The following is a 14,305-nucleotide window of genomic DNA, read 5'->3' on the forward strand; positions in this document are numbered from 1 at the left end:
GACCGGTATAGGTCAGGTGGCACGCCCTGCACTTCGCATCGCCGCGTGTGACCAGAAGAGCATTGCGGGCCGTCGCTCGGAGGGGTCTCAGCCAGCCGCAGCTCTAGGCTCTTCCCGGCTCTACTAGTGCTGACTGTCGCTGCCCGACGGTGGGTTTTGGCGGTCAACAGGCAGGCCGCACATATCCTCGTCGTTAAGCTCCGGGGATTGCCGATGATCCCTTCTGCTTTGCCTCGCTCTATCGACCCTTGCTTGTGCTCCTGTATCTCTTGCTCCGCTTGGTCCTTCAGGAACTGCCGCCGTTGCTGCTGCAGGTCGTGGACTATTTTGCCTTGCCGCTCCTTCGGGAGGCGTTGATACAAACGCTGTCCCCATAGCTCCAACCCCTGCTAACGCCATATTGTATAATGTTTCCCTTGGGTCTCCTGGGGGTGGCCTAGATGCGAGGATGTAAGCTTGTGTCGCCATATACCCAGCTTCTGGTGTCTTAGGGATAATGTTTCCTCTTGTGTCTATCGACATAAAGGACATGTCGAGGTTTTGAACCAAGTGCTCTCTTTCTGCTTCGGGTATGTGTTGTAACCTTGATCTTCCTCTGTTCCGAGCCTCCCTGTGTCTATCATCCGAAATTCTAGATTGTCGACTTAGATCTGCCCTTCTCCTGCTGGATGCAGAAGCTGCCTCCTTTCTCCTGTTCAACTCAGCTGTCTGTTTTTCTATTTCTCTGGCAGCTCGTGCGAGCCTATATTGATAAGCTTGCAGTTCTTGAGCCGTAGCCGTTGTCGTCATTGGCTCCGAACCATCTAAAGCTTTTGCGGCTCTATCCCAAGCTGCTTGTGGAAGTTGAACTCTGACACGTGGTGCGGGCCCGTCATATTTAGTGCCCATACCTCTCCTTAGATCTGAGGGATCGACATAGGGATTACCCAAATCGTCGAAAGCCTCCGATGTTTCTTCTTGATTTTCGATAGCATAAATCTGATGATATTTCGTACTCACATCTATGTTGGGTTTGGTGACATCATTGTTGAGATTGATGAAGACCTTGCCCACTGTGATGGATTTGTCGATGAAGTCGTAACTGTCGACATTGCTTGAGCCATCGCTTATATATGAGTCCGCAGATGACTCAAACGATGTGTCGCTGAAGATCTTGGCGAGTTTCTCTCTTGCTCGGTGCCGACGTAATGTGTTGCCGAAGTTTCTTCTTCTGACTCGGTTGACGATGCATAGCTTGAAAAATCGGAATCGACCGCCGACGATCCCGACGAAATCAGAATTTCGACACGATACGATCCTTCCTTCTCGACACGAAAGTGAAACCTTCTGAACGTCATCTCCATGGGCTCCGCCAGATACACATATGCATCCAAACGGGAGGGTGGGTGAGGAACAAAATCAACAAGACCAGCAGCGATCTGTTTACCTCGATCCATAGTGTTGCTTCCGGTTGACGATGTCGAAGACCTTGAACGTGCCATCGAGATCAGATCCTTACGCCGCTAGTTCCCACAGACGGCGCCAATTGACAAGGGATTAACTTGTCAATGCCTACGGATTATAGGCTAGGGTTTAGTTAGAAGTAGAGGGCAAGTAGATCTCGAAGGTTTCAGCCGAAAAGTACTCGACGATTATGAAAACTAGGGTTTGTGAACAATGATTCGATGATCTCTTCGCCCCTCGACTCCCCCTTTATATAGGAGGTGGAGCCGAGGGTTTCGTTTCGTACAAGTTACAGAGTTCGGGACGGTTTCTAACTCATCCCGCCAGATTACAAACAATACTTCCTATTACAACTCTACTTTCCTTAATATATCTTGGGCTCTCCAATCTTCTTATTCTTCGGATAGTGGGCCTTCAATAAACCCCGGGTATTATTTCCGGCAGGCCCATTTGGGATGCCTATGTCATGGGTAGCTAATCCATTCTTCCTCCTTTTGTTCATCACTCTCCTCTTCTTTTTCATCCAATGAGCTTTCAGGTTCATCAATTTCCTCCTCTTTTTCATCCAATGAGCTTTCAGGTTCATCAATTTCTTCTTCCACGGGTCCCTGCAAATTGTGAGTGAATTCTTGTGCATTAATGAGTCTCTCTTTATAATCAATGATATAAGGATTATCAGTGTAAATTTCATTGCAAAAATTAAGGATAGAAGAGACATAATCTTTAAGGTCCTTACAAACAACACAAGTTTCATAATTTTTAACCATGAAGGATTCTATCTCGGAGGCTCCCATAAATATGACAAATTGCTCTACCTCTTCAAACCCAAAATGAATATAGCTATTCCGATTATAGTTCTTAATTAAAAATTCCTCACTAAAGCCACATTGAAATTTAAGATGTTTAGTGTCCTGTTGAGAGCAACAGTTTATATCATGGCGTTTAAGCAAGATTTTAGAAATTGTATTCAATTTTTCTATCACATCACTCATCACTTTTCCCGCTCTTGATTCTCTATAATTATTATAATATTCTATAAGCTCCAAGTAGGTTATGGGTTCTCCCATAACAGCAGTTTTTAATTTTTAGGTTTTTCAAATTTTTATGGATTTTTGGGTATATGAGAAAAGTAAAACAAGACAAAAAGAAACTAGACAAAAGTAAACTAAGAAAAATAAAACAAGACAGAAATAAACTAAGCACAAATAAACTAGGCAAAAGTAAACTAAGCAAAACAAAGTAAAATAAAATAGAGAGAGAGGTGTAGTGTACTCCCCAGGTGAACTTATGAGTAGAGCTATGCCTCCCCGGCAACGGCGCCAGAAAACAGTCTTGATAACCCACAAGTATAGGTGATCGCAGCAGTCTTCGAGGGAAGTAAAACCCAAATTTATTGATTCGACACAAGGGGAGGTAAAGAATACTTATAAGCCTTAACAACTGAGTTGTCAATTCAGCTGCGCCTGGAAAAGCACTAGCAACAGGGGTGATGTGAAAGTAGCAGTGATATGAGAGCAGTAGTAACGGTAACACAGCAGCAGTAATAGTAACACAGGAGCAATGGCACCAGAAGATAGTTGATACTACTTCCAATGACATGTAGAACGAGTATATGATGATGAAAGATGGACCGGGGTTCCCAGCTATCTACACTAGTGGCAACTTGATGCGTGTAGTTGACACGTCCGTTGGGAACCCCAAGAGGAAGGTGTGATGCGCACAGCGGCAAGTTTCCCTCAGTTAGAAACCAAGGTTTAATCGAACCAGTAGGAGTCAAGAAGCACGTTGAAGGTTGATGGCGGCGGGATGTAGTGCGGCGCAACACCGGAGATTCCGGCGCCAACGTGGAACCTGCACAATACAACCAAAGTACTTTGCCCCAACGAAACGAGTGAGGTTGTCAATCTCACCGGCTTGCTCGTAACAAAGGGTTAACCGTATTGTGTGGAAGATGATTGTTTGCAGAGAAAACAGTAGAAACAAGTATTGCAGAAGATTTGTATTTCAGTATTAAAAGAATGGACCGGGGTCCACAGTTCACTAGAGGTGTCTCTCCCATAAGATAAAAGCATGTTGGGTGAACAAATTACAGTCGGGCAATTGACAAATAGAGAGAGCATAACAATGCACATACATGACATGATAAGTATAGTGAGATTTAATTGGGCATTACGACAAAGTACATAGACCGCCATCCAACTGCATCTATGCCTAAAAAGTCCACCTTCAGAGTTATCGTTCGAACCCCTTCCAAGTATTAAGTTGCAAAGCAACGAGACAATTGCATTAAGTATGGTGCGTAATGTAATCAACAACTACATCCTCGGACATAGCGCCAATGTTTTATCCCTAGTGGCAACAAGCACAACACAACCTTAGAACTTTCTCACATCGTCCTGAGTGTCAATGCGGGCATGAACCCACTATCGAGCATAAATACTCCCTCTTGGAGTTAAAAGCAAAAACTTGGCCAGAGCCTCTACTAGTAACGGAGAGCATGCAAGATCATAAAAAACACATATGTAATAACTTGATAATTAACATAACATGGTATTCTCTATCCATCGGATCCCGACAAACACAACATAGAGTATTACGGATAGATGATCTTGATCATGTTAGGCAGCTCACAAGATCCGACAATGAAGCACAATGAGGAGAAGACAACCATCTAGCTACTGCTATGGACCCATAGTCCAGGGGTGAACTACTCACTCATCACTCCGGAGGCGACCATGGTGGTGTAGAGTCCTCCGGGAGATGAATCCCCTCTCCGGCAGGGTGCCGGAGGAGATCTCCGGAATCCCCCGAGATGGGATCGGCGGCGGCGGCGTCTCAGTAAGGTTTTCCGTATCGTGGTTTTTCGCCTCAGGGGTTTCGCGACGAAGGCTTTAAGTAGGCGGAAGGGCGACGTGGGGGGCCACACGGGGGCCCCACACCACAGGTCGGCGCGGCCAAGACCTGGGCCGCGCCGCCCTATGGTGGTGGCCCCTCGTGGCCCCACTTCGTATGCTCTTCGGTCTTCTGGAAGGTTCGTGGCAAAATAGGACCCTGGGACTTGATTTCGTCCAATTTCGAGAATATTTCGTTACTAGGATTTCTGAAACCAAAAACAGCGTAGAAACGAGAACCGACACTTCGGCATCTTGTTAATAGGTTAGTTCCAGAAAATGCACGAATATGACATAAAGTGTGCATAAAACATGTAGGTATCATCAATAATATGGCATAGAACATAAGAAATTATCGATACGTCGGAGACGTATCAACATAGAGTATTACAGATAGATCCACTACATATGCCCCAAGCTTAGTTTTGCTCGTCCCGAGCAGGTAAAACGATAACAAAGATAATTTCTGAAGTGATATGCCATCATAACCTTGATCATACTATTTGTAAACATATGTAGTGGATGCAGCGATCAAAACAATGGTAATGACATGAGTAAACAAGTGAATCATAAAGCAAAGACTTTTCATGAATAGTACTTCAAGACAAGTATCAATAAGTCTTGCATAAGAGTTAACTCATAAAGCAATAAATCAAAGTAAAGGTATTGAAGCAACACAAAGGAAGATTAAGTTTCAGCGGTTGCTTTCAACTTGTAACATGTATATCTCATGGATAATAGTCAACATAGAGTAATATAACAAGTACAATATGCAAGTATGTAGGAATCAATGCACAGTTCACACAAGTGTTTGCTTCTTGAGGTGGAGAGAGATAGGTGAACTGACTCAACATAAAAGTAAAAAAGAATGGTCCTTCAAAGAGGAAAGCATCGATTGCTATATTTGTGCTAGAGCTTTTATTTTGAAAACATGAGACAATTTTGTCAACGGTAGTAATAAAGCATATGAGTTATGAAAGTTATATCTTACAAGTTGCAAGCCTCATGCATAGTATACTAATAGTGCCCGCACCTTGTCCTAATTAGCTTGGACTACCGGATCTTTGCAATGCACATGTTTTTACCAAGTGTCACAATGGGGTACCTCCATGCCGCCTGTACAAAGATCTAAGGAGAAAGCTCGCATTTTGGATTTCTCGCTTTTGATTATTCTCAACTTAGACATCCATACCGGGACAACATGGACAACAGATAATGGACTCCTCTTTAATGCATAAGCATGTTGCAACAATTATTATTCTCATATGAGATTGAGGATATGTGTCCAAAACTGAAACTTCCACCATGAATCATGGCTTTAGTTAGCGGCCCAATGTTCTTCTCTAACAATATGCATGCTCCAACCATTAAGGTGGTAGATCTCTCTTACTTCGGACAAGACGGACATGCATAGCAACTCACATGATATTCAACAAAGAATAGTTGATGGCGTCCTCAGAAGCATGGTTATCGCACAACAAGCAACTTAATAAGAGATAAAGTGCATAAGTACATATTCAATACCACAATAGTTTTTAGGCTATTTGTCCCATGAGCTATATATTGTAAAGGTGAATGATGGAATTTTAAAGGTAGCACTCAAGCAATTTACTTTGGAATGGCGGAGAAATACCATGTAGTAGGTAGGTATGGTGGACACAAATGGCATAGTGGTTGGCTCAAGGATTTGGGATGCATGAGAAGTATTCCCTCTCGATACAAGGTTTAGGATAGCAAGGTTATTTGAAACAAACACAAGGATGAACGGTGCAGCAAAACTCACATAAAAGACATATTGTAAACACTATAAGACTCCACACCGTCTTCCTTGTTGTTCAAAACTCAATACTAGATGTTATCTAGACTCTAGAGAAACCAAATATGCAAACCAAATTAGCAAGCTCTAAGTGTTTCTTCATTAATGGATGCAAAGTATATGATGCAAGAGCTTAAATATGAGCACAACAATTGCCAAGTATCAAATTATCCAAGACCTTTTAGAATTACTACATGTAGTATTTTCCAATTCCAACCATATAACAATTTAACGAAGAAGAAACTTCGCCATGAATACTATGAGTAGAGCCTAAGGACATACTTGTCCATATGCTACAGCGGAGCGTGTCTCTATCCCACAAAGTGAATGCTAGGATCCATTTTATTCAAACAAAACAAAAAAACAAAAACAAACCGACGCTCCAAGCAAAGTGCATAAGATGTGACGGAATAAAAATATAGTTTCAGGGGAGGAACCTGATAATGTTGTCGATGAAGAAGGGGATGCCTTGGGCATCCCCAAGCTTAGACGCTTGAGTCTTCTTAGAATATGCAGGGGTGAACCACCGGGCATCCCCAAGCTTAGAGCTTTCACTCTCCTTGATCATATTGTATCATACTCCTCTCTTGATCCTTGAAAACTTCCTCCACACCAAACTCGAAACAACTCATTAGAGGGTTAGTGCATAATAAAAATTCACATGTTCAGAGGTGACACAATCATTCTTATCACTTCTGGACATTGCATAAAGCTACTGGACATTAATGGATCAAAGAAATTCATCCAACATAGCAAAAGAGGCAATGCGAAACAAAAGGCAGAATCTGTCAAAACAGAACAGTCCGTAAAGATGGATTTTATTAGGCCACCAGACTTGCTCAAATGAAAATGCCCAAATTGAATGAAAGTTGCGTACATATCTGAGGATCATTCACGTAAATTGGCTTAATTTTCTGAGCTACCTACAGCAAGGTAGACCCAGATTCGTGACAGCAAAGAAATCTGGAACTGCGCAGTAATCCAAATCTAGTATCAACCTTTCTATCAAGGACTTTACTTGGCAGAACAAAACACAAAACTAGGATAAGGAGAGTTTGCTACAGTAGTTAACAACTTCCAAGACACAAATATAAAACAAAGTACTGTAGCAAAATAACACATGGATTATCTCCCAAGAAGTTCTTTCTTTATAGCCATTAAGATGGGCTCAGCAGTTTTAATGATGCACTCGCAAGAAATAGTAGTTGAAGCAAAAGAGAGCATCAAGAGGCAAATTCAAAAACAAATTTAAGTCTAACATGCTTCCTATGCATAGGAATCTTGTAAATAAACAAGTTCATGAAGAGCAAAGTGACAAGCATAGGAAGATAAAACAAGTGTAGCTTCAAAAATTTCAGCACATAGAGAGGTGTTTTAGTAACATGAAAATTTCTACAACCATATTTTCCTCTCTCATAATAACTTTCAGTAGCAACATGAGCAAACTCAACAATATAACTATCACATAAAGCATTCTTATCATGAGTCTCATGCATAAAATTATTACTCTCCACATAAGCATAATCAATTTTATTAGTTGTAGTGGGAGCAAATTCAACAAAGTAGCTATCATTATTATTCTCATCAAGTGTAGGAGGCATAGTATAATCACAACAAAATTTACTCTCCATAGTAGGTGGCAACAAAAGACCACTATCATTATAATCATCATAAATAGGAGGCAAAGTATCATCAAAGAAAATTTTCTCCTCAATGCTTGGGGGACTAAAAAGATCATGAAAACCAGCTTCCCCAAGCTTAGAACTTTCTATATCATTATCAACAATGGTGTTCAAAGCGTTCATACTAATATTACTACCAGCATGCAAATAAGATTTCATAGGTTTTTTAATTTTCGCATCAAACAATCCATGTTTTAAATCAGGAAATAGAATAAGAAGCTCATTCTTGTCCATTATGCCAAACTAGTGTAAACAAGAAACAAAAAGATGCAATTGCAGGATCTAAAGGAAATAGCTTTGAGTACTTACAACGGCGAAAATAGCTTAGTAGCCGAGATCCGGAGTGTGAGTACCTTTTACCTTTCCTCCCCGGCAACGGCGCCGTGAAAATAGCTTGATGTCTACGGGAGCTTCTATTCTTGTAGACAGTGTTGGGCCTCCAAGAGCGAGAGGTTTGTAGAACAGCAGCAAGTTTCCCTTAAGTGGATCACCCAAGGTTTATCGAACTCGGGGAGGAAGAGGTCAAAGATATCCCTCTCATGCAACCCCGCAACCACAAAGCAAGAAGTCTCTTGTGTCCCCAACACACCTAATAGGTGCACTAGTTCGGCGAAGAGATAGTGAAATACAGGTGGTATGAATGAATATGAGCGAGTAGTAATGGCGCCGTAAAATAGCTTGTCGGCGTGTGGTTGATGGTGGTAATATGGTAGCAGTAGTAACGCAGATAGAAACAATAAACAAGCAGCGATAGCAGTATTTAGGAACAAGGCCTAGGGAATAGACTTTCACTAGTGGACACTCTCAACTTTGATCACATAACAGAATAGATAAATGGATACTCTACACTCTTTTGTTGGATGATGAACACCAGTGCGTAGGATTACACGAACCCTCAATGCCGGAGTTAACAAGCTCCACAATTCAATGTTCATATTTAAATAACCTTAGAGTGCATGAAAGATCAACACGACTAAACCAAGTACTAACACAGCATGCACACTGTCACCTTCACACTATGTAGGAGGAATAGATCACATCAATACCATCATAGCAATAGTTAACTTCATAATCTACAAGAGATCACAATCATAACCTACGCCAAGTACTAACACGGATGCACACACTGTCACCATTACACCGTGCAGGAGGAATAAAACTACTTTAATAACATCACTAGAGTAGCACATAGATAAATTATGATACAAACACACATTGCAATCATAAAGAGATATAAATAAGCACTTCACTACGCCATTCATAACAATGAATAAGTATTATGTGAAATATAGCCTAAGAGACCCACACGGTGCACACACTGTCACCTTTACACACGTGGGACAAGGAGTCTCCGGAGATCACATAAGTAAAACTCACTTGACTAGCATAATGACATCTAGATTACAAGCATCATCATATGAATCTCAATCATGTAAGGCAGCTCATGAGATTATTGTATTGAAGCACATAGGAGAGAGATGAACCACATAGCTACCGGTACAGCCCCGAGCCTCGATGGAGAACTACTCCCTCCTCATGGGAGCAGCAGCGGTGATGAAGATGGCGGTGGAGATGGCAGCGGTGTCGATGGAGAAGCCTTGCGGGGGCACTTCCCCGTTCCGGCGGCGTGCCGGAACAGAGACTCCTGTCCCCCAGATCTTGGCTTCGCGATGGCGGCGGCTCTGGAAGGTTTCTGTGGGTTTCGTCCAACGTAATAGGGTTTTCGCGACAGAGGCTTTAAATAGGCGGAAGGGCAGCCTCGGAGGGGGCCTGGGGCCACCACACCATAGGGCGGCGCGGCCCCCCCTCTGGCCGCGCCAGGGTGTGGTGTGGGGCCCCTAGGGCTTCCCTCTGGCGGCTCTCGGGTGTTCCGGATGGTTCCGGGAAAAATAGGAACCCGGGTCTTGATTTCGTCCGATTCCGAGAATATTTCGTTACTAGGATTTCCGAAACCAAAAACAGCAGAAAACGAGAACCGGCACTTCGGCATCTTGTTAATAGGTTAGTTCCAGAAAATGCACGAATATGACATAAAGTGTGCATATAACATGTAGAAATCATCAATAATGTGGCATGGAACATAAGAAATTATCGATACGTCGGAGACGTATCAATGGCTTCCGGGGGCACTTCCCCGTCCCGGCAGGGTGCCGGAACAGAGACTTCTGTCCCCCGAATTGGAGTTTCGTGATGGCGGCGGCACCCCTGGAGTCTTTCTGGAGTTTCGTCAAAAGGTATCGCGTTTTTAGGTTGAAAGGACTTATATAGGCGAAGAGGCGGCGCAGGAGGGGCGACAGGGTGGCCCCACACCAGGCCGGCGCGGCCAGGGTGTGGCCCGCGCGGCCCACCTGTGTGGTGGCCCCCTGGCTCTCCTCCGACTCCTCTTCGGTGTTCTGGATGCTTCCGGGAAAAATAGGAAGTTTGGCGTTGATTTCATCCAATTCCGAGAATATTGCCCGAACAGCCTTTCTGGAACCAAAAACAGCAGAAAACAGGAACTGGCACTTCGGCATCTTGTTAATAGGTTAGTTCCGGAAAATGCATAAAAACATTATAAAGTGCAAGCAAAACATGTAAGTATTGTCATAAAATAAGCATGGAACATCAGAAATTATAGGTACGTTCGAGACGTATCAGGGTCTTGCTTCCAATCCAAGGGTCCACACACGTGTCAAATATGATCTCGTTTCGGCAAACTATGCCATGTCGAGGCTGTTTCCCACCTGATTTCCCCTGAAATCCATAGAACTCCGGACGTGATAGCCCTTTTCGTGAAGGGTTTTTCAAAATAATTGCCCTATCCCAGTTTTAACAAATGTAATAGTTACTATGACATATAAAATGATGTCACGCGGCTCCGTGGGATTTTTTTGACTTCGTTCAAATTTCCATCTGGCCAAAACAGGACCCCCGAGACATGCGGTATCGTCGTACCGAGCGTGCGGGTGCACCCATTCGCGAACAAACTAAACGGACAAAAAATAGCACATATAGTGATGCGTCGTTGAACTGAAAATAGTTTTTTCGGAATTTCTGGAGCGACGGATAGTTCACCCCTAGTTCAAATCCGCTCAGTTTCCAGCGGATTCGGCGGGACACCGCCGGAAGCCGCATGGGTTCTCAAAAAGCTAACGCGTGCACATGTCATGTGATAGGTGGTGCGTAGGTGGTCTACTATCATCGCACGAAGGTTTCACGTCATACTAAAATGCGCCCCATGTAGCTGCTTCACAAATAAAAACCGTTTGGGCACGCTAAAAATGAAAAGATGGCCGTCTGTGGGTCGGATTAGAAATCCGCATCCGGGGTCTTGCTTCCCATCCTAGGGTCCACACACGTGTCAAATATGATCTCGTTTCGGAAAACTATGCCATGCCGAGGCCGTTTCCCACCTCATTTCCCCTGAAAACCATAGAACTCCGGACGGGATAGCCCTTTTCGTGAAGGGTTTTTCAAAATAATTGCCGTATCTCAGTTTTAACAAACAGAATAGTTACTATGACATACAAAATGACGTCACGTGGCTCCGTGGGATTTTTTTACTTCGTTCAAATTGCCATCTGGCCAAAACAGGACCCCCGAGACATGCGGTATCGCCGTACCGGGCGTGCGGGTGCACCCATTCGCGAACAAACTAAACGGACAAAAATTAGCACATATAGTGATGCGTCGTTGAACTGAAAACAGTTTTTTCGGAATTTTTGGAGCGACGGATAGTTCACCCCTAGTTCAAATCCGGTAAGTTTCCAGCGGATTCGGCGGGACACCGCCGGAAGCCGCATGGGTTCCCAAAAAGCTAACGCGTGCACATGTCATGTGATAGGTGGTGCGTAAGTGGTCTAATATCATCGCACGAAGGTTTCACGTCATACTAAAATGCGCCCCATGTAGCTGTTTCACAAATAAAAACCGTTTGGGCACGTAAAAATGAAAAGATGGCTGTCCGTGGGTCGGATTAGAAATCCGCGTCCGGGGTCTTGCTTCCCATCCTAGGGTCCACACACGTGCCAAATATGACCTTGTTTCGGTAAACTATGCCATGCCGAGGCCGTTTCCCACCTCATTTTCGATAAAATCACTCAAATTTAAACTAGAGGTACTTGATCTAATGCTCATAATTTTTGGGTAAGTTAACTTTTTAGGTTCAAAAGATGATATGGATGTCATATTTGTATTCCTCTCATTTTTCTGATCAATTTAGATATATTATTTGCCAAATTCGCATTTACTGATATTAATTATTCCATATTAAATAAAAAGACAAAAAATAAAATCATTTAATTGTTTTTTCAAATTCTATATTATTATTATTTATATATATATTCATTGTTGTTTACTTAATTAATTGTTTAGAATTCAAAAATATAGAGGTGTGACATCACGGTCAAAGGGTTAATACGATAGATATGGTAATATTAACATCAAGGTGTCATTTCTTTCATGGAAGCTCATCCGAAGAGAACTAAGAAGTTAAGCGTGCCGGAGCGGGAGTAGTGTGAGGATGGGTGACCAACTGGGAAGTTTGACCACAAGTGCAATTTGACCTAAGATTAAGTGTACTAAGTGTGATTGTGAAAGATTAACAAGTAAAAAAGTAGAAGAAGAAAACTGAAAAAAATAAAAAAATATTTATTTTTTTCAAACTTTTTTTTGAATATTTTTTCGAAAATAAATTTGAAAATTTTGAAATACTATGCCGACGGTAAAACCGTCGGCACAACATTCTGTGCCGACGGTGATTGGGCAGACCCCGACCAGAACTGTGCCGACGACGCTACGCCGACGGTCACCGTCGGCACAGCCTGTGCCGACGGCCTTCTGGGCTGTGCCGACGGCTGGCGGCCGTCGGCATACTCCATCTCTCCCGTAGTGCTTGCAAACCCTTGAAGATTTCATCCTTCATGGGATGGTTGTGTTGAAATTTGATCCCTATTGTCTAATATGGAGACGGGGATTAGAAGGTCTTTCATGCATACAATTTTTTTAAATTTATATAAGATGTTGTAAGAGCATATACATTAATATTTGGTCTTTGGAACTAAATTATTTTCATTATAACACATACATGTTACATAAATTACTTTTTTGTGAACAAAAATATAGTAATATGGAGAACCAACCTGAGGTTGGGTGGTTAGGAGGGTGGTTGTACCCCCAGCCCACCAGAGTTCAAATCCCAGATTTGACATCTGTGTGTCTCATAAAGGCGGAATATTCATTCAGTGGGAGGCGACGTTCCCGTCGACAGCGAAGCGCCTGTGGTGACTTCGTCAATTTCAAGATCCAATCCGCCGGCTCAGTCTTCCGGAGATGCTCATAGGGGTAGGGTGTGCGTGTGTGCGTTCATAGGGGTGAGTGTATCCGCGTGTATGTGAGCGCCTGCGTTTGTACTGTGTTTCTCAAAAAAAAAAAAAAATATAGTAATATGAAACTATGCCTATACAATTTGAATTCAGCTGCTTAATAGGGAATCCGACTTCCACGGTGAACCTGATGAGGATGGAAAAACGTTATCATGACTGTCGTAGCTTATTTTCATGCTCCTCTCCACCCTGCCAACACCGCCACACTTGTTTTGAAACGTTCACCGGGGGAGAGGATCCCCACCTGAATTTTCAGTAATTTGAAAATGTTTAATTGTCTGAATCACATGCGGATAGGTGGTTGCGCCACAGCATGGCGTCCTCCTTGTGGCATCACCACATTTTAGGTAGTGATTCTATTGATGCATCAAGATAAACAAGCAACACTGATTTCATATGACAAAATAATCTTTGACAAATGACTCTCTGTTTTGGAAGATGTTTTCAAGAGTATTAATTACTAGGCATGGTAGAATTTCATGTGTAGGATCGAACATAACGTTGTGGCATGAGAAATGTACCAACAGAGTAGAATAAACATGGATTGATTTCTACAGAAGGTATATGGTTTGATTTGATTTTGTGGGCGTGCAGAACCGGGCCAGCGTGCCCAAGTTCGGCACCTGGGACACCGACAATGTGGGGTACACCGTCTACTTCGAAAAGGTTCGCGAGAACAAGGGCGCCACCGCGCCGCCGCTCCAGCGCCCCTACAACCCCAACGACCCCGAGGAGGACGCGCCGCCGCGGCTGATCACCCCGGCTGCCTCCAACCGCGCGGGGCTGCAGCAGCAGCACCGCCGGGTCGGGAGCAACAGCAGCGTGGCGTCCGACCCGGGCGGCCACCGCGGCGGCCATCAGAGCAAGTTCGCGGCGATATATATATGCAGGGGGGACGTCAGAGGCCGGTGGCGGTGCCCAGGTTCGGGGTGTGGGACGAGCAGAGCGCGGCGGCGCAGGGGTTCACGGTGCAGTTCGAGAGGGTGAAGCGGGACCGGGAGGTGGCCCGCGGCGCGCCACCGGGCGTCCCGCGCCGCCGCATGCCGTCGCCGGAGACCTACGCGAACGCCAGGCGCTCCCAGACCCGGCACACCCCCTTCTACTCAAAGG

The 14,305-nt window shown here is 43.9% G+C and overlaps 1 protein-coding gene across 1 annotated transcript in view; it reads left to right on the plus strand.

The window, feature by feature from the left end:
• Positions 1–14,305, plus strand: part of LOC124649583 — a 123,120-nt gene that overhangs the window by 108,694 nt on the left and 121 nt on the right. The window contains exons 2-3 of the mRNA XM_047189187.1: positions 13,790–13,999; positions 14,086–14,304. Coding sequence (XP_047045143.1) covers positions 13,790–13,999; positions 14,086–14,304 — 429 coding nt within the window. The remainder of the gene's footprint in view (positions 1–13,789; positions 14,000–14,085; position 14,305) is intronic.

The sequence above is a fragment of the Lolium rigidum genome, chromosome 1 (genome assembly GCF_022539505.1).
Source record: "Lolium rigidum isolate FL_2022 chromosome 1, APGP_CSIRO_Lrig_0.1, whole genome shotgun sequence".
In the NCBI taxonomy this organism is placed as follows: Eukaryota; Viridiplantae; Streptophyta; class Magnoliopsida; order Poales; family Poaceae; genus Lolium; species Lolium rigidum.